This window comes from Prinia subflava, chromosome 16 (assembly GCF_021018805.1).
Source record: "Prinia subflava isolate CZ2003 ecotype Zambia chromosome 16, Cam_Psub_1.2, whole genome shotgun sequence".
Lineage (NCBI taxonomy): Eukaryota > Metazoa > Chordata > Aves > Passeriformes > Cisticolidae > Prinia > Prinia subflava.
The window spans coordinates 3504610-3530595 of NC_086262.1; the positions used below are offsets into that span (position 1 = coordinate 3504610).

Here is a 25986-nt window from a genome sequence, read left to right on the forward strand (position 1 = left end):
GGGGGTTAATACACTCCAAACAGAAAGGTGAAGCCACATTTTAACCACTTGTTAAATACTTGTTTTAGCTGCCAGCTTTCCCTCCTCCACCAAGCAACAGTGACTTGAACAGAGACAGAAACATGAAGCCTTTAAAACGTGAGTACAGCTGGTGTTCTCTTTGTAAAGCTTCACCCACAGACTGCAGCACTTCACTTCTTCCTCTTTTCCCTCAGCTCCACTCTCTTCTGCTACTCATACAGGAGTCTGAATCGTTATTTTAAGAAGTAACACCAGTTCTAATCTATGCAAAATAAAGATATACTGACCTATACCAGCAATGATCTTACACAGTTGTTGTGTTTAGCCCCAGCTCCTTCTATAGACAGAAGCACAAAACCCTCTCTGGATCGCCTTGTTCCCCCGTATGAAAGAGAAAGCCCAGCATCAGGTCAGTGTCTGCTTACATTAATATCACTGGGGTTGCTTTAATTATTGAAAATCATCAGTTTCTATATAATTAATGCAAAAGAACAAGGCTCAACCAAATGTAATCAAAGTAATCTGTTTATGAATAAATGGTGTGAGCAGAACTTACCAAGTGGGAGAGAACTTTCATCTAGAAAACAGCAACAGTGGGTCAGACATTATGAGAACCCTGTGCAATGAAGGTTTGATGTACACTTAAGTGATTGAACAAGGAAATATTTAGTAGGTTAAAGGAGGAAATCAACTTTGCATACAAAGGTAAAGAAACTCTGCACGCACTGCTGTAGGTAATGTGGCAACAGACTTAAAAGAAGGCTGAGAACTAATAAGACCCAGAAAAAAAAAAGCATTTCCTTCAGACCTGAAAACCACATTATACAAATATCTACAGATATGACTCTACAATTATATTTATTATCTAAACTCTTATCTGTTATATAATGGCAAAAAAGCATCTAGTAGCTCAAAGCTGAACCTTAGATGATGTTATTGTGACACATGCCATGTTGAAAATGTTTAAATTTCCCTTTAATAAGAGAGATTGCAATTTTACCATCACTTGCAAAGCCAAAATATTTTTCTGGCTTATATCTCAGGATGTGAGTTCTTCAACCTGCAAGATTAACTTTCAATTTTATTCAAAACTCATTTATTTCATAGTAAGTTTAATTAATTAACTTCCATTTTTTCTAAATGTAAGCTTTTTCTATTTTCAGGGAAGAAGCCAGGCATTCCTGAAAAGGTAAATATTTTTGGTGATTATTGATAGTTTTTGCCTATTTTGATACACTTACACATTCTTTTGACTGTTCCTTGTTGTTTTACAGCCTCTGGTTTCACAGCTAAGGTAAGAGTTTGTCTTCTGCAAATGATCCTCTCATTGCCAGTATTCCCCAGTTATTTCTTAATAAGCAGCTTTTTGCCTTTATTTCATCATCTCGCTCCTGCTGTAGAGCCCTGGGAGAGCAGTTAGCAATGATGCCAAAACCTCCCGTCCCACCAAGTGACAGATATGAAAGAGGCAATCCTCCTCCTCTGAGGAAGCAAAGCCCTGGAAAGTAAGTGCTCATTTAATCGAAATTCAATAAAGGAGAAATGAAATTTAACAAAAATATGGACAAGCAACACAGGATGGTCTGATTTACTGGTACTGCATGACGGCAGAGCCTGTGGATATCAAAGTTTTGGTTTATTAATATGCATAGGATGTGATTGAAGCTGCAGAAAGGTGTGAATGCAGAAAAACTCTCCAGTCATATCTGAAAGAGCCATTACATGGGGCATGACTCAAGTCATACAAAGATATCCATGATCCATGTTTTTTCCACCAGAGCAAGTTCTTGCTCTAGGGAACATTCTTATATGAATTCTATTGCTGTTGTTCTACGGTGTTAGAAAATGAAAGCTTAACTTTCATCCCATTGATTTTATTAGCGTCCAAAATTTCTTAACAGCCAGCAGCATTTTCTAGCAGAACTGGATCATTCCCCAGCATTTTCTAGACAACCTGGGGGCTAAAAACTGAACTTAAAACAAGAGATGAAATAATTGAGATCTGCTAATCAGCCAGGATAATTAATCATAGAAACAAAGCCTGATATCCTTGTGATGTGCTCCAGCAGTGTTGTCAGATATTATAAATGAGTTCAAGTCTTGAAGACTAATGTTTCATCATTGTACAAACTTGTTGTAAGCTCTAATCTTACAATCAATTCATCAGGCATTTTCCTTATTGATAAAATCAAGATGGCCTAAGGAATAGAATAATGCCTTAGATTAAAGCTGAAAATTAGAATCTTAGATGTTTTTATGAAGAAAAAAATGATTTTGCATTCATTGGTCTTTAAAACTTACTGTAAACTCATGTTCTATAATATGGCCTAATGCACACAAAGTGAATGAGTCATATTTCACCTATGATGAGTGTTTTGTTTTCATTCCAGGCAGAGTTGGCCACCACACAAGAAAAATGAAGTAAGTATAGTCTCGAAGCATGTATTTAAAAGCATAGGGGTTACAGTAAAAGTAAGTACCTGTATAAACTAATAATGCTGGAAAAGGTAAACTTGGTTCTTTTACAAATTATAAGGAATACTCACGGATCTTTCATAGCACATGGGGTGTTTTTAAACAGTTCTTCTGTGTCAAGCTCAGTTTGTTCCCTGTTTATCTTGGATAACAGCAAGAACAAGGCCAGAATTTCTTCTATGACATGGGAGAAGTGGTTTTGATAAGATTTGGGTTTCTGGGTATTTTTTCAGTCTAAGCTGACCTAAAAGTTTCACTTTCAGATAACTCTGAGAGTCTGCACTTACTTAAAGGGAAGTTTATATCTCCTGAGAGTTTCTGGCTATTTGAGGTCAAGATGTGTTATGGGACATCCACTACACAACCTGTTTGTAAATAATAGCTGCACTTTAATGTGAAAGCTTTGAAAATTATTTGGTGTTGGATGAAGACAAAATGCTCAACATTTTAGAGGAAAGTGACAGTGTAGATATTAGGGGTCCTTGTCTACTCAGAATTCAATGTCCAGATTTTGTTTTGTAAAACATTCCTAAGAACTGTGCTATAATATGTTGCCTTTTTTTTTTTTCCCTCCCCAGGAAGAAGAAGACAGTAAGTATTCCTACAGTGATTTTTCAAACTTAAAATCTTTCTTTGTCTTAGTTGTAAAAAAAAAAAAAAAATTATTTCAGAGTTGTTTCCTTAGAGCCATTTCTAAAGTCAGGTGGTACCTTGATAGGCTGTAAAATTCTTGTGAAGTGCCTCATGTAGATTTATATATCAAAGCCACAAATCCCAGGAAATCAATAGCTAATAGCTTCCTTCAGTCAGCCAGTTACCAAGCAGCAGGATTTTTTATTTTGAAATACATTACATTAGAGAGATTTGTGTTCTGCACACAGCATCAAACAGCAGGAAACAGAAACCTGGTGGCTCCCAGTCCCCAGCAAACCCTGCTGGCACCAGGCTCTGTGCAATGTTAGTCACTTTTATGAACAGAAGCAAAACTTCTTCCATGTACCAACAGTGTTTATAAATTACTGCAGAATGCTGATTTCTGAAATTAAGTTGGTAAAGTGACTCCATAACAGAAGCAGGACATTTGGCCCAGTCTCTATGAATTATCACTGCCCATAAGCCTCCATAAAGAATAAGGTTATTTAAGCTGTGCAGAACACAGCTCTCTGTTCCACTCTCACTGCTAGTTCAGGTCTGAGGACACTGCAGAAAGGAAATGTTTTATTTCATGCTGGGAGAAATCTCAGAATGATGTTCAAAAAGGTGATGTCAAATGTGCTGCTTGGAAGCAACGTGACAGAAAACATGTACCACCTTCAGCTCTGCTGCAGTTAAGGTACCTTAAGATACCTGAATTGTGGCTTATCTGAAACAGAAGTTAGAAAATGTAAATGTTGCTCAAGCCAGTTCCAGTTTATATTTAATTTTAATACCTACTTTTAAGTTCTCAGCTGACCATATGAGTTCCCAATCTGCAACTAACACATCAAAGACTGTTTATTGCATTATGTTTATCTAATTAAACAGCAGTAAGGTGACAGAATTTCTTCATTCTGCTTCATTTAAGGATATCTCATGTAGGGTTTAAGTTTCCTTCTCTCCCTCTCCACAGCTGCCCTCCAAAGACCAGTGCCACAGCTGTCTTTGCCCCCATACAGCTCCAATGCATTCCCACCCAAATCTGTCAAGCCTCCACCTAAGCCAGGATCCAACAGCATTCCTGCTGCAGAAAGGTTTGTCTGAAATTATTGGTCATTCCTTTTGAATCTCAATCTCGTGGTAGTTCATGACTGAGACTGTGCCCTTGCCTGTACAAAATGCTAATTAGGGCTGTTCCTACTGTCCAGGAGAATCCTCTATAGAACTGAAGCTCTGTGTCTGTGGAGCAGAGTGTACATCAGGCAACACAGAAAAAAATCTATGAATCTCTCTGTTTTATGGCAAGGAAGTTTTTTAAACTGATGTCTTGGAGTGGCTACCTGCAATAGAGGCTAGACAAGATTAAGAGAGTAAAAGCAGGTATTTATTGAAGGCCTTCAATAGGTGCACAGTCAATTGAAGTTTATTGAAGGCCTGCACCTTGGGCAGTCAGAAGCCTCTGAGGGGCTACACCCGAGGTCACCTGAGTTTTTCAGACAATTAATAGTTTGTTTTGTTTACCTATCAGGGGTTAATCCTCTAATTACAGTTTCAGGTAATGAAGTCATGTACTCCAAGTTTTTCCCCCCAGTTCACTGTTGTTTACATCTCTTGGGGCCAGAGACAGTGAGGTGTCCTTGAGTTTCAGGCTTGGAGAGGAATTTTTTTGTCTGAATGAAATGGGAGAACAGCAGCTGCCAGGCTATGGAGTTTTAGAGTTTCACACTAAAGCAGCACAGGATCTGAAAAATATAAAAGCTAAATCCTAGGGCATCAAGACTCTACACAGTACAAGGCTTCTATTCTTGAGGCATCTCTCCCAATGCTTGCAGGATCCATAGGAATGGCCCATCCTTTTGGGAAAGGATTATCTCCTACAAAACTAGGCAGGATTCAGGACAAAGGGGTCCTGCACACTCTAAGTGTTAGAGCTGCAACTCCTCACTCTTCAAAACTAAAAAACCCCACAACCCCTGTTGTCTGGAGTTAAATCTGAAAGAATTTCACCTGCTTTTTACTAAATTTTACTCTAATGGTTGATAATTCCTATTTAAAATTGTGAAACTTGCTGCAATTTTCTCCCAGCTTCAACTTACAAATATTTGATTGTTATGTCTTCATTTGCTAGACAGAAGAGCCACTAATTAACTTTTGATTTCTGATGTACCATGCAACAGACCTAGACTTTGGTGACTTAGAGTTGGCTCCTTGAGTCCATGTCTGATGCACATTTTCTAATAGCTGTATTTTTTTAATGGCTCTTTGATGAATTCCCCACATTTACCATCATTCTCTGGAACTGCTGACACCCAGACAAAACAAATACTGCAGTAGCAATAGCAAGGTTATATGCAAATGAACTATTCCTATGATGAACACTTCTGCTTATATTCAAAGAGCATTGCCAAATTTTGCTGTGGCAGAGGCCCCCAGTTTGACTGATTCTCTCCCATAAATCAAGTCATGATAGGGTGTTTTTGTTGTGCAAACAAAATTAGCATATTTATCTCAGAGCCTTTTCAACAGCTCATTTAAGCAGAAGAGAAATATGAACAGTGAAGGAAAAGAGTGCAGGCCATTTGTTCTCAATTAGGTGAAGAACCGAAAATTAATAACAAAAATTGAAGAGTGGCACTCCATTTTGAGCAGTTTTGGATGTGGGTTGGGGTTGGCAGAGATCTCTGGGTGTCTTCTGGTCCAACTCCCCACCCAAGCAAGGTCACCTTGAGCAGGCTGCCTGGTACCACATCTGAATGTCTCCAAGGAAAGAGAGAGATTCCACAACATTCTTGGCAACCTGCTGCACTCCTTGGCTGCCCTCACATTAGAAAATGTTTCCTGTTCAGAGGGAACCTGTGGTCTTGTCACTGGGCACCAGTGAAAAGAACCTGGCTCTCCCTTCAGATATTTCTGTACTTTAAAAGATTCCTCCTGAGCCTTCTCATCTTCCAGCTCCCTCAGCCTTTCCTCGTGTGAGAGATGTCCCAGACCCTGATGTTGCTGGGCCCTTCCCAGCTTGCAACATAAATGTGAAGCTTCATTTTTATCAACAATGTTACAGAGGCCACAAGAAAAATAACTCTGTAAGTGGAACCCCGCAGCGAGCAGGGTCTGGTGAGCTGCTCCCTGCACTTCCAGCTCTGGGGGAAGGACAGAGTCATTCCCTGGGAAAATTCCACAAGCTGAAGGACTCTCCTGCATTGATCCTTGTGCAGAAGTCTCTGTGGCCTTTACTGATTCCCTTATTCCCAGATACTGAGCCCAGGGTAAACTTAAAGGTGGATCCATTTACACAAAAGAAGAAGGAAAGAAAACCAAAAAGAAGAAAAGAGAAGGCTTTCCTCACCCTGCACAGGTCTCAAGGGGCTCTTCCATTCTGTAAAACAGGCACAAAGTTCAGGTCAGGTGATCAGAGCACAGAAATATAATAGAGGAATGTATTTATATTGACTACTTTTTTTTTTTTTTTTTTTTTTTTTTTTTTTTTTTTTTTTTTTTTTTAACAGTGCTAGAAACCTGTCTTCAACTGTCTCTCTACCACCACGCTTCCATCCAGGTTTGTACCCTGCATTCTTATAATTTTTTTCTTTTTTAAGTGAATGAAAGTTGAAAGGTAGTTTCAGTGCAGTCAGTATAATAGCTTTTTTTTTTTCCTATGGATGTTTCTGCTTGGGCTGTGAACAGAAAATTATCAAGTTCCTAAAAGGCACCTTGTGTGCCTTACTTAGTCCAAATCAAAGATTTTGGTCTTTTTTTCCCCCATGAAGTTTGGGCTTCTTGCCTAGTTAAACCAGTGTCAAATCTTCACATAACCATCCTTTTCTGTACAGTACTGAGAGCTGAACCATGGAAATCACTGTGGTATGCTAATAGTCCCCAAAAATGTTAGCAAATGCTTTTATTGTGAAATATGCTCCCTATTTGTCTTGTAAGAAAAAAATCCCAACAAAACTTAAACATCGATTGTTTTACAAGTAATTTTTTTGCACATGGTAACAGCTGTCAATGACCTACAGTGACATTTTTTACTTTCTAATTGCTGAGAGGGCAAGGACTGCAAAGAGATAATATTCTGTCTCTAAAGAAACCAAGATGCTCTCAAATGAGTAACTGTGATACAGAAACTGATAAAATGTCACCCCTGTTTCAAGTTCATCTGTTCTTATGGAAAATTACAAGAGCTCAGTTGAAGTCCGTGTGCACCAAGGATAGAATTATGTAAAGAACCTGGTTCTAATAGAGAACCCTATCAAACAATTTCTAAATGTCTCAGTACCAGGGTGACACAAATACCTCATGCTTCATAAAATGAAGATCCTACATCTGGGTGCACAGATGAAATTATTTTCCTGGTTTTAACATTGTTTTTCTACTTTTGTGTCTCTGAAGGCAGCAACAGCAGATCTCCTTCAAGAGGCCCAGCTGACATGAGACCCCCACTGCCAGTTCCTAGCAGACAGACTGTTCACCAGACAAACACGGAGGAAGATGAGGTACAAAACATGAACCATAACTGTAAAGACAGCAAGTTTTCTAGTTTTGAGAGAGAATATCTTTTGAAGTTGTTTTTCTAGTCAGTAGTCACTGTCAGGACACTACTGAGTGCTTTCAGTTTCCTTTTCTATGTCAGACTGCAGTGGCTTATTTTGTCCTCACCAAGAAAAACAACAGTAGCTGAACCCCAGCAGAACAAAATAAGAAAAATATTTGTTTGCTGGATTACTTGTTTTGCACAACTGCCTTCAAGCAACATCAGATTTTTAGTTCTCCTTCTACAACTTTGATGAGTAAAGGACTCATTCTTTTAAGTGCATTTTTTGCATTACATTTCCTTAAATAAAACAACTTTAGAGCAAACCACTCATGGTGATAATGCTGCTGGTCAACCATAAACAGTACATTCACAGGAAGTCTGCATTATTGTCTCAGATGATAGTTAAAAACCAGACAAACGAAGGCAAAGGATGCCTTTGTGCCTAGTGTCCAGGCAGACAAAAGAAAACTTTACAGAGAGTAAAGTTCAGCTTACTGAAAGTATATGGAAATTTTAGCTTACCTGCAGGGGCATTATAGCTAGATCTGTAATATTTTCAGATTTATCAAAGTGAGCAGGTAATTTAAACCAACTTAGCAGTACTTTCTATACCATAAAAGCAGCATGATCCATGACACACACCCCCCCTCAGAGATTCTGCACACAGACCCACATATCCCTCACGCTGAGATTTCCCTCTCCTATTTGCACGTTGCCATTCCCTGGCAGCTGACTTTGTCCTGTCTGTCCCCCAGCCCCAGGGCTCTCTGAAGGAGGAGTGGTACGTGGCTCTGGTCAGCCGGCCCGAGGCAGAGGCAGCGCTGCGCAGGATAAACAAGGTACCTGCAAGGGGCTGGGCGTCCCACCCTTTTCTAGGCCACAGACACCAGCAAAATGAGGTACAGGTTCAAACAAGGCTTATCTGTACACGTGGAAATAAATTAAAATCACGGAGATAAATAGAACTATTGCTGTGGGAGCTGTGGTTACCCTGTGCTGCCTTGCCATGCACTGAAGATGGCATGTGCAGCACTCCAGTGACTTGTACTAAACTCCAGTTTATGAGGCTCCATTCAGTGCCTTTAAGAAAGGGATTTCAATGGAATACTTGTCAAAATAGATCTGAAATTAAGAAAAGCAGAGAGAGTGGTACAGTGTCACTGCCTTTACCTAAATTATACAAAGTCATTATTTTAAGCTGTCTATAAATACATCACGTAGGAAATGAACTTCTCTTCAGGTTAAAGGGATGTGAGGTTGGTCCTTGTAATTTTACTTCCTCCTTTAATGGAATCTCCCTCATGCAACACCATTCCTACCTTCCCTTAGAATCTGCTTTTGTACCAGAGAGGAAAGTTTGAAGTAGCAAACTGAAAGACAGTACATTTGTCAAAAGACTTAAATGCTTTAATAGTGCAGTTTCTCTTATCAGAAAGAAAAAGGATTTCAGGAAGAAAAAACACTTAAAAGCACAAGTGCTCTAGTGAAAGTTGTTACACTAATCAAACCCAGAAGTGTCTGCTATTTCTCATCTTTCATTTTTTCATGTTTCAGGATGGAACATTCCTGGTGAGAGACAGCTCTCGAAAAACTGTTACTCACCCATATGTACTGATGGTGCTGTACAGAGATAAAGTGTACAACATCCAGATCCGCTACCAGGAGCAGGACCACTTGTATTTGTTAGGAACCAGCTTAAAAGGAAAAGAGGTATTATGTGTTTTTCACACTACTTCTCTTCATTTTAAGGCATTTCCTGCCTCATTCTTCAGTGTCAGATAACTGTTCTGGGGTGGAATGCTGCTCATTGTCTCAGAGTTACATATGGGAGAACACTGTTATTGCTGGAAGTGGAATCAGGTTATGCTGTTTGCACTCAGGGAATGAAGGGGTGGCCTTAGATCACAGCCATTAGAAATCCACGGGCCTGGTTAGGGAATGTTTGTCCACCACTGAGATGCAGATAAGGGAAATGCAGGGCTGAGAGCTGATCCATACATGCCAAGTTACAGCTTTGCAGCTTTGCTCCCAGGCTGGTGGCTCAGCCCCAGCCTGCAGGACTGCGTGGATTTGCTGGCACCAGACAGACTGATCAGCACATTCCTGGCAGTTCTGATTGAGACAGAACCTCTGAACTCATCAGCCACTCCTGAACTCTCAAGTGCAGTCATCACATAAAGCACAGTGTCAACAGCATGTATTAGACAGACCAAGACAATAGAAATTAATTATACAACACTGCAGCAGCTTGTACACAGTTACTGAGCTATAGATCATGGCAGGAATGAGAATAGTTGATCTGACCTTATGTTTTTATAATATTGATAAATATTTAGAATTTTTTAAAAAACTTTTTGTTTCTAGTGGCTACTGATAATTCTGAGATTTTGGCATCAGCCTTCTCATTTTTTCCATCCCACAGGAATTTTCTTCTGTAGCAGATATCATTGACCATTTCCAAAGAACACCCCTTCTTCTGATTGATGGAAAAGACAGAGGTTCAAGAAACCAGTGCATGTTAAAATATGCTGCAGGACATATTTAAATGAAACTTTAGAGAAGATCACATATGGTACTGAAGCCTCCTGAAGTTTCTAAAAGTCAAGATATTTCCCTTTTCAGCAAACTAAAATGATGAAATCATTAAAATTCAGTTTCAAAGAAAAAGGACTATGTTATTTTTAAATTACGCCTTAAATACAGTACTCTATAAATATAATTTTCCTACTAAGTGTTTATTACTGTCCATTAATCATACAGCACATGATATTTTTTATCTTCCAAGATATGTATATCCTCTTGAAATTATTTTCACACCAAATTTGATGAACCATAAAAAAGTATCAGTACAAGTCTCTGCTTTCATAGCAGCTTTTCTTTTGGATCAGAATTGCAGCAGCAATTTTGTTATTTGAAGTGATACAGAGTAGACCCAAACATTGTCAAAGCTGAGGAGCAGACAAAATAAAAGCCATTATTTTCTTCAATAAATCGAACTCTGCTCACTTCTATGAAAAGATCAACTCAGATCTCAAAGACACACAGGTGTCAGTGGCACCAGAAGTCCTCCAACCCTGGAAATGCAGGTGCCTGTCAGGATCTGTTATTCAGATTTATTCAGGGTTATTCAGCTGTGAAACTGTTTGTTCCCACTTCTCCAGGAAACCACCACACCCACACACAGCACATCCTCTGTGCCACAGCCCTGGGGATTCCACACCTCAGCCCACAACTGGAATTTTGTATTTCCTCGAATTCTCTAACCTCACCCAGAAAAAAGATTTTCTCCACACAGATCTCTCTTCCACTGTGTCTTTCTGACTGAATCAAGACTGCATTTTTACAGGGAGCACATCAACAGAATTATCATCGTGTGTTCCTTAAGTGGCAGAAACCCCCCAAGTCTCTTAGAAAGCACACACAGTCACGCCAAACTTGGTTCCTCTTGCACAGCTACTTTCTGTTTTACTGTATTTTGTAAAGAAAAAAAGAGACACTCACAGTTTAAAAATACAAGCTGCAAAAATACAAAATACACTGAAGCCTCCTGAATCAAGAGTTTCCCCTCACCTTTGTTAAGTGGAATTTTATCCAACCCTTTGCCTTGAGTTTCAATTTCCTTTGTGTTCTGACAAGACCTTGGTTTGAATATTATGCCTTTGTCACACTTTTCCCCCTTTAAAGCCATTGTGTCTATATCAGTTAAAACACTGGAACCAAAATTCAAGGTAGAAAATAACTTCATACAATCTGTAAAGCTTCCCAGATAACAACACCAGATTTCATAAAGTTTTACTTATAGAGATATGTTTTGTAAATGTTCCTTTCTAAGATGTTTAGGTGAGAGCTGGAATTTGAAGTTAGCAAAATTCATTTCCATGCTACTATGAGTCCAAAAATAAAGATGAAAAATAAAATTTTAAAATTCTTCAGCTGACAAAAGCTGCTTCTAGCCCAATATTTTAAAAAATTATTTCCTAATCTGGTGAAAGAAAAGTCATTCCCAATCTGTCTTTTTCAAAAACTGTTAAAGTTAAGAACAACATCCCCCAGATCACCACTGGCTCCTGTGAACTGTAGTTCTGTTCCATTGCCCTGCCTTGAAAAATCTGACAACCCAGAAACACCTGCCATGGAATTGTGTTTTATTAATTCTAAACCATCTTGCCACTGAAAGAGAAATAAAATATAAACCAGCATAACAAATTCTAACACTGCATATTTTTAAAAGTAGAATAAATCTCTATGTGATTATTCAGGGAAATATATTTGGTATAAGAACAAAAATACATTCAAACATGTCCACAAGTAAAGGATGATTGAATATTAATTGTAATGAACTACATGAAAATAGTGGCTGTGCAAATGTTGGGCCAAGAAGATTTCAGGATAGAGGACCGAAACCACAAACTCTTCCTTATTTTTGTAGCTTGTTGCATTAGAGAGTCATTACAGAAACTGGAATAAAAAGTACTTTTGGTTTTTTCAGAAGTAATCTGCTCTTTGAGCCCTTCCTCAGCAATATTTTTAAGATGAGGAAGGCAGCTCAAAACACAAATTACAGTTCCTCCTTCACTGACAGTTTCTCCTGTTTCCCAGAGAAAACTGGGATAAGACAGCAGTAACTTGGAGTAAATTTCAAATCTTTTGTTACTGTTCAAACATGTCTTTGTTTAAAATGAGACAACCACATGAAAAACTTTATGCCCAGTTTCCTGACCTTTTTAATTAATTACATCAGTCTTTGCAGACCTAGTGGGCTTAATTTGGGAAATGTGGGTTGAAAAACCCCTCTAAGAACCAATAACCTACTTTTTTTCCCATTCCACATGTTTAGCTTAAAATAAAAATAGTCTAACTGCAGGAAACCATGCTATCATTGTACAGTTCAAACATAATTAAAATAAAGAAGATGAAGAAAGAAGAAGCAGCAGCAGCTTTAGCAGTATAATAATAGAAGACAATACATGAAAATGGACATTACTTAATCTGTTAAATTCCAAGTCTTTTCTTCAGCTTCTCTTAAATCTTTGGCCCTCACAGGATGATTGAAATTCAAAATCAGATCACAAAGCAGTAGCTGGCTTTCCACTGAAAGACAAAGGGCAGTGTATCAGCATGGTATTTATTGAATGACAGTGAATGATAATCTACAGACAGCATTGTTCTTGTGTTCACCTATCAAATCACTCCAAAAGTTGAAGGGTTGCCTTGTTTTGCTTGCTTCAAGGCAGTGAAATTCAGTAATATCTGCACCTAGAATGTTTCTCCCATGGTTAACTAACACTATTCTATTGCTCTCTAACTACTGTTCCACTAATTTTTCAAAACACAAGAGCAAAGCTATTGCTTCATTACATCAAAACCCAGTTGTCTGACACAGAAAACCAGTCCATTCACAACTGCACACTCTTAGAAGAATGTCTTACACAGTTTTGTGTGTAACTGGATGGTGAAAGTCAGAATTACCGTTTATTTTCTTCAGCTCATTGGACATTTTGTCAACATTTTTAATTGCAGCCTCAAGGTTAAACTGTGCATCGGAATTTTTGATCACCTGGATGAAATAGGAACAAAATATGACTGGCAGGGTATATATGATTCATAAACTCATTGATACAGATAATCATAATACTCATGACGTTTTGTCTTTCATTTTCTTAAATAATATTTTACTAGAACTTCCCCCAGTTTGTGGTGCTCCACTTCAGCGTGACTAATTAAAATTATGGAAGGTGAGTACTAAACACTCAGGGTTGGATTTTTTTTCCTGTCACTTTTTTCTTTCACTCTGACACAACCGCAGGGAAATCAATCATGTTATGGATTCCTCTCCTCTACATTTTTCATGTTTGTTTTTGACCAACATTTTCCCACAGAACGGAAAATTAATCGAGAGTAATCATTCAGCCACAAGATGGAGCCACAGTGACATTAACGTGATGAACACACCTGGTCACTATTAACACCGAGTGTTAATGAACCTGCCAAAACATGCCCACAAACATCTGCAATTAGTTTATAATAAATATCTACTTTAGAAATAATATTCCCTGACTTTAACATTTTATTAAAAAACAATCAAAATCTAGACACAGTTAAGACTATTGATCACTTGAAATGAAGTATAATTTGAAATTTCAAATGTGTACTACATTCCTCTTTAGGAATTTTTTCCTTATGAAAAATTTCAAAGAGAAGTGTGTATAGCACAATTTCTGGCCTAGTTATAAGCTCTCTACTTATCATTCAGAAATTCTAAAAAATAAAATCTGGAAAAACTCTGGATGATTCATAAATAATGTTCCTTATGTAGAAACTCTCAGCACATTAAGAAGCATGATCATAAAAATTAACATACGTTTAACACAGATTCTTTGTCTGAATCTCTCTTCCTTTCAGTCAGTGGCTTTATGATGAGTTCATCAGTCATGGCTGAGGCTTCTAAAAACACAACCCCCAAATTATTAAACATTAGTAAGTATAAAATATATAAATGTATATATCTCACATAAGATATATAATAACACTTAAAAATATAACGACTAGACATTATTTTCATTATTATTATTTGAAAGTAGAGTCTAAGAGGTCAAAGAGTTTTATTTTTTCTTGAGGAAGAATCAAAGCTTGGATTTTATTTATGTTACTTTCTTTTAGGGACATTGTTTCAGAATTTTTTTAGGAGTTCAAGGTGGAATCACTAACAGTGAATAAGTGTATGTGTAATGGTGATGAATTCCTCAAACACATTCCCATACTTTTTAAATTGAAGGCTTTCTGAGAGATCAAAAAAGACGTTGCATTTGGTTTCTAACATCAATGTATGCAAGGCAAATCTAAAGCACACACACAAAGTGTTGCCTGTCTATGGTGGTGCATCTTCCCCTGGCCACACGATGACCTGAGGTTCTTTAAGAGACTTTAAAGCAGTCTCTTGGCATTGTCTGCTGGTCAGTAACAGAGCTGAGAGTCAATACCAGATCCCTGGGCTTGTTCTTCCCCCATTCTTCCTGCTCGTCTCTCCTTACACGTCAGGACAAGCTGAAGTGTGTGACAGTCACTGGAAAGCTGTTTCAACACTAAAAAAGAGGGAGAACAAAGGGGAGGAGGGTTATTTCACGCTGGGGTGTGTTTTCAGAATGGTGCAGTGATGTGAGGCAGAGGGTGCTCAGCTCTGGGGCAGACAGTGAGCGTGTCCCCCTTGAGTGCCCTCCAAAAAGGCCTCAGGGAGGGCACAGCTCCTTTGGGCTCCCGTGGGTCACTGCACAGGGCGAAGCCCTGCACAGGAGCCAGTCCTCCAAAACTTCTCTAAAATGAGCTGAACTGTGCTTCATGTTGGAAAGCACCACAGAGGTGATCTGTTTCTGCCCCCCTGCCATGAGCAGGGACACTTTTCACTAGACCAGGTGCAAGCCCTGTGCAAGCTGGCCTGGAGCACTGGGAGGTGCTGCAGGGTGTGCAGGCAGCAGGAGCACAGGGGGACACTGCTGTAACACAGGCACGATTGGCAGGTCCTGACAGCAGGAGCACAGGGGGACACTGCTGTAACACAGGCACGATGGGCAGGTCCTGGCAGCAGGAGCACAGGGGGACACTGCTGTAACACAGGCAGGATGGGCAGGTCCTGGCAGGGAGCACAGAGGGACACTGCTGTAACACAGGCACGATGGGCAGGTCCTGGCAGGGAGCACAGGGGGACACTGCTGTAACACAGGCACGATTGGCAGGTCCTGGCAGGGAGCACAGGGGGACACTGCTGTAACACAGGCAGGATGGGCAGGTCCTGACAGCAGGAGCACAGAGGACACTGCTGTAACACAGGCACGATGGGCAGGTCCTGGCAGCAGGAGCACAGAGGACACTGCTGTAACACAGGCACGATGGGCAGGTCCTGACAGCAGGAGCACAGGGAGACACTGCTGTAACACAGGCACGATGGGCAGGTCCTGGCAGGGAGCACAGGGGGACACTGCTGTAACACAGGCACGATGGGCAGGTCCTGGCAGGGAGCACAGGGAGACACTGCTGTAACACAGGCACGATGGGCAGGTCCTGGCAGCAGGAGCACAGGGGGACACTGCTGTAACACAGGCACGATGGGCAGGTCCTGGCAGGGAGCACAGAGGGACACTGCTGTAACACAGGCACAATGGGCAGGTCCTGGCAGGGAGCACAGGAACACTGCTGTAACACAGGCAGGATGGGCAGGTCCTGGCAGGGAGCACAGGGGGACACTGCTGTAACACAGGCACGATGGGCAGGTCCTGACAGCAGGAGCACAGGGAGACACTGCTGTAACACAGGCACGATGGGCAGGTCCTGGCAGGGAGCACAGGGGGACACTGCTGTAACACAGGCACGATGGGCAGGTCCTGGCAGCAGGAGCACAGGGGGACACTGCTGTAACACAGGCAGGATGGGCAGGTCCTGGCAGGGAGCACAGGGGGACACTGCTGTAACACAGGCACAATGGGCAGGTCCTGGCAGAGAGCACAGGGGGACACTGCTGTAACACAGGCACGATGGGCAGGTCCTGACAGCAGGAGCACAGGGAGACACTGCTGTAACACAGGCACGATGGGCAGGTCCTGGCAGGGAGCACAGGGGGACACTGCTGTAACACAGGCACGATGGGCAGGTCCTGGCAGCAGGAGCACAGAGGACACTGCTGTAACACAGGCACAATGGGCAGGTCCTGGCAGGGAGCACAGGGGGACACTGCTGTAACACAGGCACAATGGGCAGGTCCTGGCAGGGAGCACAGGAACACTGCTGTAACACAGGCACGATGGGCAGGTCCTGGCAGCAGGAGCACAGGGGGACACTGCTGTAACACAGGCACGATGGGCAGGTCCTGGCAGCAGGAGCACAGAGGACACTGCTGTAACACAGGCAGGATGGGCAGGTCCTGGCAGGGAGCACAGGGAGACACTGCTGTAACACAGGCACGATGGGCAGGTCCTGGCAGCAGGAGCACAGAGAGGACACTGCTGTAACACAGGCATGATGGGCAGGTCCTGGCAGCAGGAGCACAGAGGACACTGCTGTAACACAGGCAGGATGGGCAGGTCCTGGCAGGGAGCACAGGGGGACACTGCTGTAACACAGGCATGATGGGCAGGTCCTGGCAGCAGGAGCACAGAGAGGACACTGCTGTAACACAGGCATGATGGGCAGGTCCTGGCAGCAGGAGCACAGAGGACACTGCTGTAACACAGGCACGATGGGCAGGTCCTGGCAGCAGCCCCTGCAGCAGGAGGATGTGCAGACCCCCCCATGGGCAGCCCCAGGGCTTTGCTGCCTCCTGCTTCTCTCAGCAAGGAAAGCCCTGTGGTGTGTCCCTCTTCCACACAGGAGAGGTCAGTGGGTTGCAAGAGTCCAGGGGAGTCACAGTTCTAGGAGTGGATGGTAAAAAGTACCTGCAAATGCTGCAAGAGCTGAAGAAGAAATGGAGAAGAGATGACTGAGGTGTCAGCAGGGGGTGGTGAAAGGTGAATGAATGTGAATGAATTTCCTGCTGGCCTTTGAGGCCCTGCCTGTGGAGAGCTTATTGTGTGTGCAGCAACTCATTTATAAACAGTTCCTTTTAGTCATCAGTTCAAATTCATATGGAGTACAGTAAGTTATACTATTTGAACAAAGCTTAAAATGAACCTGAATTTAAGGAAGCCAAGAGAGGTAGTTTTCTAGACAGATTTATCCATTTAGACCATACTCAGGGTTAATTTAGCAATGACCACTGCCCTCAGAAGCACATACCTGACTTGAGATAGAATGAGCAGAACCTGCTAACTAATGCCCTGGGCTTGGGAACTGCTCATTGCTTCCCCAGTCTGTGCTGTAGCAGGGACACTAAGCAGGGGAATGGCTGTCAGCACTTTTCTTTAATTTACTGGAACCACTTTTCCTGCTGCTCAGCATTCATCTGTGTTTTGAACTTGCTGTTTGGCACCAGTGGAGAAGGAATAACCAGCACCTCAGAGGAGAGTGGAATTACTTGGATGTGCAGTAGAGAACAGATGGACAGGGTGTGCTCGGGATGTGCTTTCATGGTATTTCTTCTTTGGAACAAAGCATTCTAAAGGTATTGGTTTATGACTGAATTGCAACTCAGAACAGCATTTTCTGGTATGGCACAATTAAACTGTGATTCAAAGAGAAAACAAATGCTGCTTACATTTTGGGGCTTTCTGGAGATGAGAAATGCAGAGGAGGAAACCCTCCACACATGCACTAATTCCTGTATTACAGCCTTTCGGTTTACAGCCTCCTGCCAGCACCCCAGAGCAAACAAGTTGACTGTGCCCTTTCTGTGGCCTCTAAGGAAAAAGTCCAGCTGAAGCTGCTGGTTTTGCTAGTAGAACACAAAATAGGGCTGTGTACAAAAGAACATACAAGGTGGTTTTATGTATCTTCTAAATACAAAAGAACCTAAAAATTTATATAAATATAGATACAAAAAAGCAAAATGGCATCCTAGCAAGGCCCTGAAAATATTTGTGTCAGTAGGAGCAGTCATTTGCTTCACTAACCTGTAAAGCAGAATGCTTCAACTGATAAACCTGTTTCTGTCAGTTTGCTTTCTACATTTGAAGGTTTTTTCCAAATCCTATAAGTAATAATTCACATTGTACCTAAATTCTTCTGTAAACTAACAGTAAAAGGAAAACGAGGATATTGTAATGACCAGAAAATTTAGATTCAAAATATGAAAATAAATTGAGTTACCAGAACTAATTGGACAAATCAAATAGAGTGGTTCTTAAAAGCAGGGCCTTTCTAAAAATAATCTTCAATAACGTGAGATATTCAACAGCAAGATGACCAACAGTGCAGGAGATTGACTGTATACAGCATTTTTTAAAATAAAGAGAGTAAGAGTTATTCAATTTCTACACTCAAACTTACTTGGAACAGAAATACTATCTGGATTTTCTTTAGAAGGCAATATTTCAAACTGAAACTCTGAAATTACAGGTTTAAATTATTAAGTTACACCTCTATGAGGAGCATTCTCGTAGGTGTTGCTGGCAACTTCACATCAGCATTGCAGTTTATGAGCTGCAGTTTGCTCTTTGCCTGAAGTAAACCCACAGGTTTATGTGCAGAGATACCCAGAGCTGAGGCTCTTCAATCACGGGCTGCTCTGGCTGTGTGTGGTACTTTACACACAAAATCCCTCTGCCACCAGAAACTGTTGGAGAACACCTTCAGTTGTGGCAGGTGAAGCTGTTCAGACACTTTTATGAATTCCTGATAAAGACAGAGTTACTACCAAACCAGTTCTCTAAGGAGGGGAAAATATCAGGAAGATTGGAAATATATTTCAGGATGTAGAACTAGGGTTATGATGAGAATGAGCAAGCTCTGCAGACAGCTAAAACAGGCAGATCACTCTACAGCACTGCCTTCCTCACCTCTGCAGTAAAATTACCTTAGGTATAACTCCAGACAAAGCAGTTAAATACATAACCACTGGGCAGGAGAGTTTGAAAAGAAAGGATATACAAAATTATTTTCCTGTGTAGTAGGAGATGAAGTAGAAAGAGGGAAACCACGATCTTGTACTGTATCTTATGGTTACAAAGATATTTTAAAGAAATTGTTCCAGTGGGAAGTAGAAAAAAAATGTGTTGACTTCAAACCAATATTTTAGTGAGCCATTTAATAAACATTTCGAGAGTCTGCCTTTTAAGGAATTCATATTTATGCCTCTGCAGTAATAGATGAGACATAAGGAAATCACAGAATCACCCAGGTTGAAAGAGATCTTCAGGTTCATCTAACCCTGCCATCTACCACCATAATCATCCTTAAACCATATCCCCAAGTGCCTTTAAAGTTTTACTGAAAATATTACCATTTGCTGTTACTGTGAAGGTTTTAGCTTTCATAAAAAAACCCCTAGTGGATCTAATAGGAGAGTTTAAAGTTTCAGTGCATGGTATTAAACTTTCACATGAAAAGCTTTGACAAAAGAGAAACTGATGTTTTACCATTGCCCGAGGATAAAAAATTTTAATGCAGATTGCAAGGCAAGTCAAATAGAAACCAAACCAGCACAAACAAAATACCATGCAACCTTGACAAATGACAGTAATTTCTGATAAAATAATGTATTTCATAAGCTCTGGAGCACATGTCAAATTTTAAGTGATGAAAACTGGTAAATGCTGAAGACCAAGAAAAGCTTTACCAGATCATGGTACAAAGACAGTAAAGCAAAAGCAGATTTGTCTTTAAAAGTTACAGTCCAGGCAGCTGAGGCAAAGAGTGGTAGGTGGAAAAGAGTGCTAAGCAAATGGCCTTGCCTTAAAACATGCTCATGAAATAAGAAGAGTAAACCCTGAGTTAAAATATATGTTAGTGTCATAGTATAATAGGTGAAACCTGCTACAGTTAATAGGTGAAGTATAATGTTATAGTATATATGAAGTATAATGTTATAGTATATATGAAGTATAATGTTATAGTATATATGAAGTATGATGTTATAGTATAAGTGTAACCTGTTTGCTTGAGTTTTCAGGCAGAAAACTTCAAGAAATTCTGTAGCACACGATGTTACATTATGTAACACATAATACAGTTTTCTGAGACTGTTTTAATAATATCTGATTAAGAAAATAATAAAACCATTAGTGTTGCACCTACAGAATGAAAACCATTGCAGCCTTTCACAGAAGAAATATAATTATTTTTAAACAATAAATAGCATAAGCTTTTGCTTTGTAGATAGTCTGGAAGGTGTCCACTTGGTGATCTGGAAAGTTTTTTTATGTGTAGTAACATGTATATACAATATGTGTAATAGGTCCTGAACTATAGCTTTAAAGTGGTTCTTAAATGTAATATTTAAGGTAATTATATGGCCTGTTAAAGACTGGAATATTCAATAACTGAAAAGGAGTGCACATCTAATGCTAGTACTGATAAACTTGTGTGCTGAAGCTACTTAGTTGGTATAAATACCTTTTGTGTCAAAATAAAGGTATATTTCCTGCAGCTCATTCATATATAACATTTGTGCTGCTCAATTTTTCAGTAAAGTCAGGTAAATAGGTAAATAGTTTCTTAAAAGATAATCACTAAATATCAATTAGGTTCTGGTGGGATAATTTGAACAATTAATCATAAATATTATTTTTAGTGGAACTTGGGGAGATTCACAAATATTTTTGCTTTCTTCATAGTCCAAATATCATGGGAAGGGAGAGCTACTGGTGAAAGCTTGGCCTGCAAGGTCTGAGCCACTGGAATTTGCAAGCACAGCCGATCTTGCAGTGTTTTTTAAAGTGAAATTCAGATACATTCATAAGTTGAGTGAAAGATTTTCAAGAAGTATTTAGAAATTCCTCATGCTTTCTGGATTTCACAAGAGAAGTGATTTCTGATGCTATCAAATATTTACGCAGCTCATCATAAAACCATTGAAATGACACAGGGCCTGACAGGAATTGTGAACCTTTCCTTGTTCACAAGCAGCTGTCTAGAGCCATAGAACTGTGTCTGCTTCTAGTTCTCAGGGACACTCACATCTGCTTCTCTACAACTTTTCACACCAGATGTCATTTAAAAAGATTTTGTTCATCCACTGAGGGAAAGTAAGTGTATAAAGCAAGGAATTGTGAAATTGTCTCCAGATCCTAAGAAACCAGTGAATCCACTTTGGCTTTTGGAAAGCATTGAGCCTTTTTGACTGAGATGTCATTGCTTAATAGCTCTGGTTTTACACATATTTAACCACTGCTCTTTTATCTTCCTAGATTTCATAGCATTAACAACATAGTGCTTGAAATACTGCAGAGAGAAATAAGGGAGTGTGCCAATACCAGTAAGTCAAGTTTATCATTTGCTACACTGCAAATTAGCCTTTCTTCATTTAAATGAATTCAATACCACAAACTGTAATGGTTAGAGACATGATGTAGATATTACAGCTTCTATTAGCTGCTTCAATTGTAATTATCCACATTATTTTTCATTTGCCAGCTTGCATACATTACTGCATGAAATGCCCTATAAACATTAGCGGTACAGAAATGAGAACTGAACAAAAGAATTTAATTCTGCTCAGGGAAATGGTATTATCATTTTGAAATTACAGGCTTGATTACTTTTGTTGCTTTATCAGAAGACTTCTTTTTGATTAACTCATGACATGGCCAGGAGGAGGCACAATAAAACATCCTGAACCAATTCCTGTCTCGGCTGTTTGAATGGGCATTTCCGTGTAACTAAGGCTTTTTTGGCAAATTCTTTATTTCATAAATAAAAACTTGACTCTTGCAACACTGTTCATACTCTATAAATACAACTGTGTCACAAGTTCCACCTAACACACTCTCAGTATAGTCTCTGAAGATGGAAAGGTGGAACTGGAGAGCAACAAGAGAGAAGCCACTAGATGCCCTCGTTCCCACAATCAAAGGAAGCAGAAAGCAGAACATGCTTGCCTGCAATCCTGGTGATTCAGCCTAAATGTGAGAATGACAAATATCTAAGAGATATCAGATGATTAATGCCACTGCCTCAAAAGCACATTGTGCTAGTTCCCAGTCAGGGATCCAGTGATCCCCGGGGAAGGCTGTAGCGGGGGGAAGGAATGCAAACACACACAGAGGTTGCTCACATTCTATACTGTCAGTGATCATCCCTGCCAGTGGCATCCACAGCAGGGAATTCAGGCATGTTCAAACAACTCAAAAAGAAGCCTTTTCCTTTCTGCTGATGACAGCGACAGCTGAGAGAGCTGGACCTCCTGAACTGAAGTTAACTGGTCCTCAGCTGTGGCCTGTGCATTTCTCTTGTGCTAAACCTCATGTTTGCATGTCCTGGCTGTGTCTGACAAACCCCACCAGGTGTGTCCCTGGCTGAGCTGCCATGCTGCACGTGCAGACGTGGAGAAGTTGCATTATGTTCTGAATCAAATAATCAAAATGAAATACTGGAGTACCTTCTGATTCTTTTAGCAGAAGGGAGAATGTGTGAAATCATTTATTTCAACTGGAATTTAAGTTTTCCAACTAGGAGCAAGACTGCTCTGAAATAGCTCTGACAGAAGTTAATCAGTTATTAGCTGTGAGCATTTTGTGGCAGCTACTTAGCCTCAAAGACTAAGACCTGTCACTGTCCCTGGAGGGATTTAACAGACACATAGATGTGGCACTTGGGGACACGGTTTAGTGGTGGCCTTGGCAGTGCTGGGAGAATGATTTGACTTGATGGTCTTAGAAGTTTTTCCTTCCTTAACAATTCTATGATTCTATGCTTTCAAAATTGGGAATCAGGCCCTTCTCCCCATTGCTTCACCAAACTTGGTTAATAGCTAAGAAAGTCAATAAAAAATTAATGCCAAAATGATGTTTCTTTTCAGGGTCTGTCCTATTCAGACAAATTTTACATATATACTATTGCTTTCATTTTATATCTAATAAAAGTAATTTAAAATGTGCAATGAAACTGTATGAGAAAAAGTAACCCGAAACTCCTCAAAAAGACAAAAGTGAGAATTTGGAAGACAGTTCCAGGAACAGATCTGACAGTTGATAATTTCTCTTTTAAACTCTAAATGGGAGAAATCTCTTATGACATTACTAGGTTTCTTTGGAACCACAGAGGAATAATTTTATGACAAATTAGGCACATTTAAATGCAGCAAAATGTCTGTAGTTATACATAATCCCCATTCCTGTGCATTCTGATATATTAACAGCAACATTTTACCAGAGAAATATTTCACAACCCTTTTTTATTGAGCTCATTTTTCAACAAGATTGGAAGCTGGATAAATCATGAAAAGGGTCTGTGCGATTTCGTTATCAGACTGATGCTGCAGACACACTGGAACAGCAGCACAGCACAAATAAATGGGAGGTGCTTCCCATTCCCACAAATAACACAGGAGCTGGATTTAGTAGTAAATGAAGGAAGTCAGTCCTAACATTTTCAAACTGCCTGGACAAGAAATAGCACCATGTGTAAATTCCATGAAGTGAAATGTTGTTGTCAGGAGTTAATAATAGCTGAGAGTGTTCTTACCTTACGAATTCAGGCACCTTTCCAGTGCCCTCAGCTCCTGGTTTCCCTGCACATGATGGCCCTGTGATCTCCCTAGCAGGGTAAGAAACAGATTCCAGACATCACCAGGTCCAAGGTAAGATGTGTTTGCCATGCCAGCTGTGTCTCTGCCTCCTGTGCCTATGTCAGCTCTGTGCTGACACAATAAACTCACAAAACATGTTTTCTGCTGGAGGCACTACACAGCTGACATCAACAGGAGGTTCAATAAAGGCTTTTTCTTCAGTTTCAAACCCAGAGCTAATTAATACACACTGTACCTTCTGCCATCATCACAGACAGTCTACAATCCAGACTGGATCCTGTGCAGAATTGTGTATTATATAAGTGCTTGCAATTCAAATACCCTATTCCAGCCCGGCAGATGCTTTAGTTGCCCCTCAGCAGCAGACAAGGTAATTTCCTGGACTTTTATAAACTTACATTGTGAGGCTTTCTCCCTTGACATCCCAGGTATACCTTCTGGAAATGTGCCAAAATATTCAAATAAAAGGGTGCTCTGTTTGCTGTATTTTAGAGCTAGGCAACAGTTGGTCCCTACAATTAATTTACTCAGTTCCAACCCCGAGCAGCAGCAGGGATGAACTCCCTGACAGGGTCAGTCAACTTTGCTGAGAGCACATCCCAAAGCAGTGGATGTGGAGCTGTGCCCCCCAAACATTTGCAGATCCAGGCACTCTGATGTGGCTGCAAGGACTGAAATTACCTGGCCAAAGTTACTCCTTTTCTGCTTGGTTCACACTGAAGGTGCAGAAATACCCTTGCAGCAAAGAGCTGCGGGTTCAGCCACAGACAACATGTTTACAAAGCACTGGATTAGGCTCTGTACACACTAAGAAAATAAAAATGGACATCGAAAGTGGAGCTTTACAAGCTAATTTAATAGGTTATTTTTGTTCCTACCATCTTCAAGAACCTGAGGAATTTGATATAGAAGAGTTGGTTTAACTTTGCAGAATTCATGCACATTCACAGATAACATTACTTGACAGGTATTAGACCAATTTCCTAATCCATTCACATTATTTCTCTGCACAGTCCTCAGAAGGAATGAAATAAAGCAGGATTATTTCTTAAGGCTTAATACTGCTTAATATCTCTTTTGACATGTCTGGGACATGTAAATCACTATAAATTTCTTTCCAAAATTAAATGAGATATACCGAAATTAAGTAAAGTGGAAATGGTAAAAATGTTCTGACATCAATTGTCAATTTATGCAAAATAGTGCAGTTTTTTTGTTGCTGACAATTGTAAAGATAGCTCTAAATAAGGAACCTATGAAATTGAAAACTTCTTTGTATGTGTAAATATTCACCTTTTTTGAGTGCACTTGTCTCAGTATTTTATTCACACAACCCCTCCTGTAATTTTCATTTGAATTAATATTCCTCAAAGACATTTATTTTGAATTTACAGTCTTGTAATGAAGATGGTAAGAAAAATGAGCAGCTACAAAATAAACTGTTCACTGCTGGTCAGGCCCCTTGTTCATGGCTGTAATGAAACTGCAGGTTTTTGTTGCAGAACTGCAGAGGTTACTGTGCCTCAGAAAGAGACCTAGAGGGATTCTAAGGAGCTGCCTCTGAACTAAATCCATGAAAGCACAAAAATGTTATTCAATCAGAAGTACAAAATTTTTCTTAGTGAAGATTTGAATCCAGCCAAAAGTTTGGCCTTGAAGGGTTCAAGTACAGTGTTATTTCAGCAACTGAACAGTAAAATTCTGTGTGTGGCTCTAATATCAAGGAAGAAAGTAGAGAGAATAAAATCACAGAATAAAAGGGCTCTGCTTTGATAATGACTTTGGTCTGGTAGGTATCCCTTAGTAATTTATATAAGTGACTTTTACAGCTCATCATCTGATCATAACTTGGGGTCTTTGGTACCTTGGTTGATACCAAGAACTGATAACTGAGCTTTAGGAGGATTTTGGTGTTGCTGCTCTGTTCTCATCCTGACCTCACCTTGGCATTTAAAGAAAGCAATGGGGCTCCAGTGAAAGTCATGAGAGTATTTATTTTCTGGAAAAATGATGACATTTTACTGCCCAAGCTTTTTATGACACCTAGGTTATATTGCTTCAGTGCCTGCTTTTTATATCTTTCTCCTCTAGCAAGAACTTGAGGAGTAAATGTGTAAGAAATGTTTATAAAGAATCACAAAGAGAGGAATCTGGAAGTGTAAAATCCTACTCTGACTTACTTTGATCTTCCTGTCTCATCAGGAGTATGTGC

At 40.2% G+C, this 25986-nt stretch overlaps 2 protein-coding genes across 17 annotated transcripts in view; one reads left to right on the forward strand and one right to left on the reverse strand.

Annotated features, from left to right (window-relative positions):
* The window catches only part of LCP2 (lymphocyte cytosolic protein 2), a 28625-nt gene extending 17228 nt beyond the window's left edge, over positions 1–11397 (forward strand). Inside the window, exons 9-21 of the mRNA XM_063413795.1 lie at positions 69–138; positions 347–430; positions 1185–1210; positions 1296–1315; positions 1422–1526; positions 2412–2442; positions 3075–3087; positions 4106–4226; positions 6639–6688; positions 7522–7625; positions 8422–8505; positions 9221–9376; positions 10089–11397. Coding sequence (XP_063269865.1) covers positions 69–138; positions 347–430; positions 1185–1210; positions 1296–1315; positions 1422–1526; positions 2412–2442; positions 3075–3087; positions 4106–4226; positions 6639–6688; positions 7522–7625; positions 8422–8505; positions 9221–9376; positions 10089–10211 — 987 coding nt within the window. The 3' untranslated portion in view covers positions 10212–11397. The remainder of the gene's footprint in view (positions 1–68; positions 139–346; positions 431–1184; positions 1211–1295; positions 1316–1421; positions 1527–2411; positions 2443–3074; positions 3088–4105; positions 4227–6638; positions 6689–7521; positions 7626–8421; positions 8506–9220; positions 9377–10088) is intronic.
* DND1 (DND microRNA-mediated repression inhibitor 1) overlaps positions 1–24116 on the reverse strand; it is a 55587-nt gene extending 31471 nt beyond the window's left edge. For 6 of the 16 annotated variants that reach the window (XM_063413782.1, XM_063413781.1, XM_063413792.1 and 3 more), the window contains exon 1: positions 12651–12759. The gene's annotated coding sequence lies outside the window, so the exon portion shown is untranslated. Of the gene's footprint in view, positions 1–3834; positions 3860–11794; positions 12760–13135; positions 13224–14027; positions 14111–14646; positions 14749–23710 lie in introns of those variants that run through there. The other 10 variants (XM_063413785.1, XM_063413787.1, XR_010082487.1 and 7 more) reach the window with 9 other exon arrangements.
* Positions 24117–25986: the final 1870 nt, after the last annotated feature.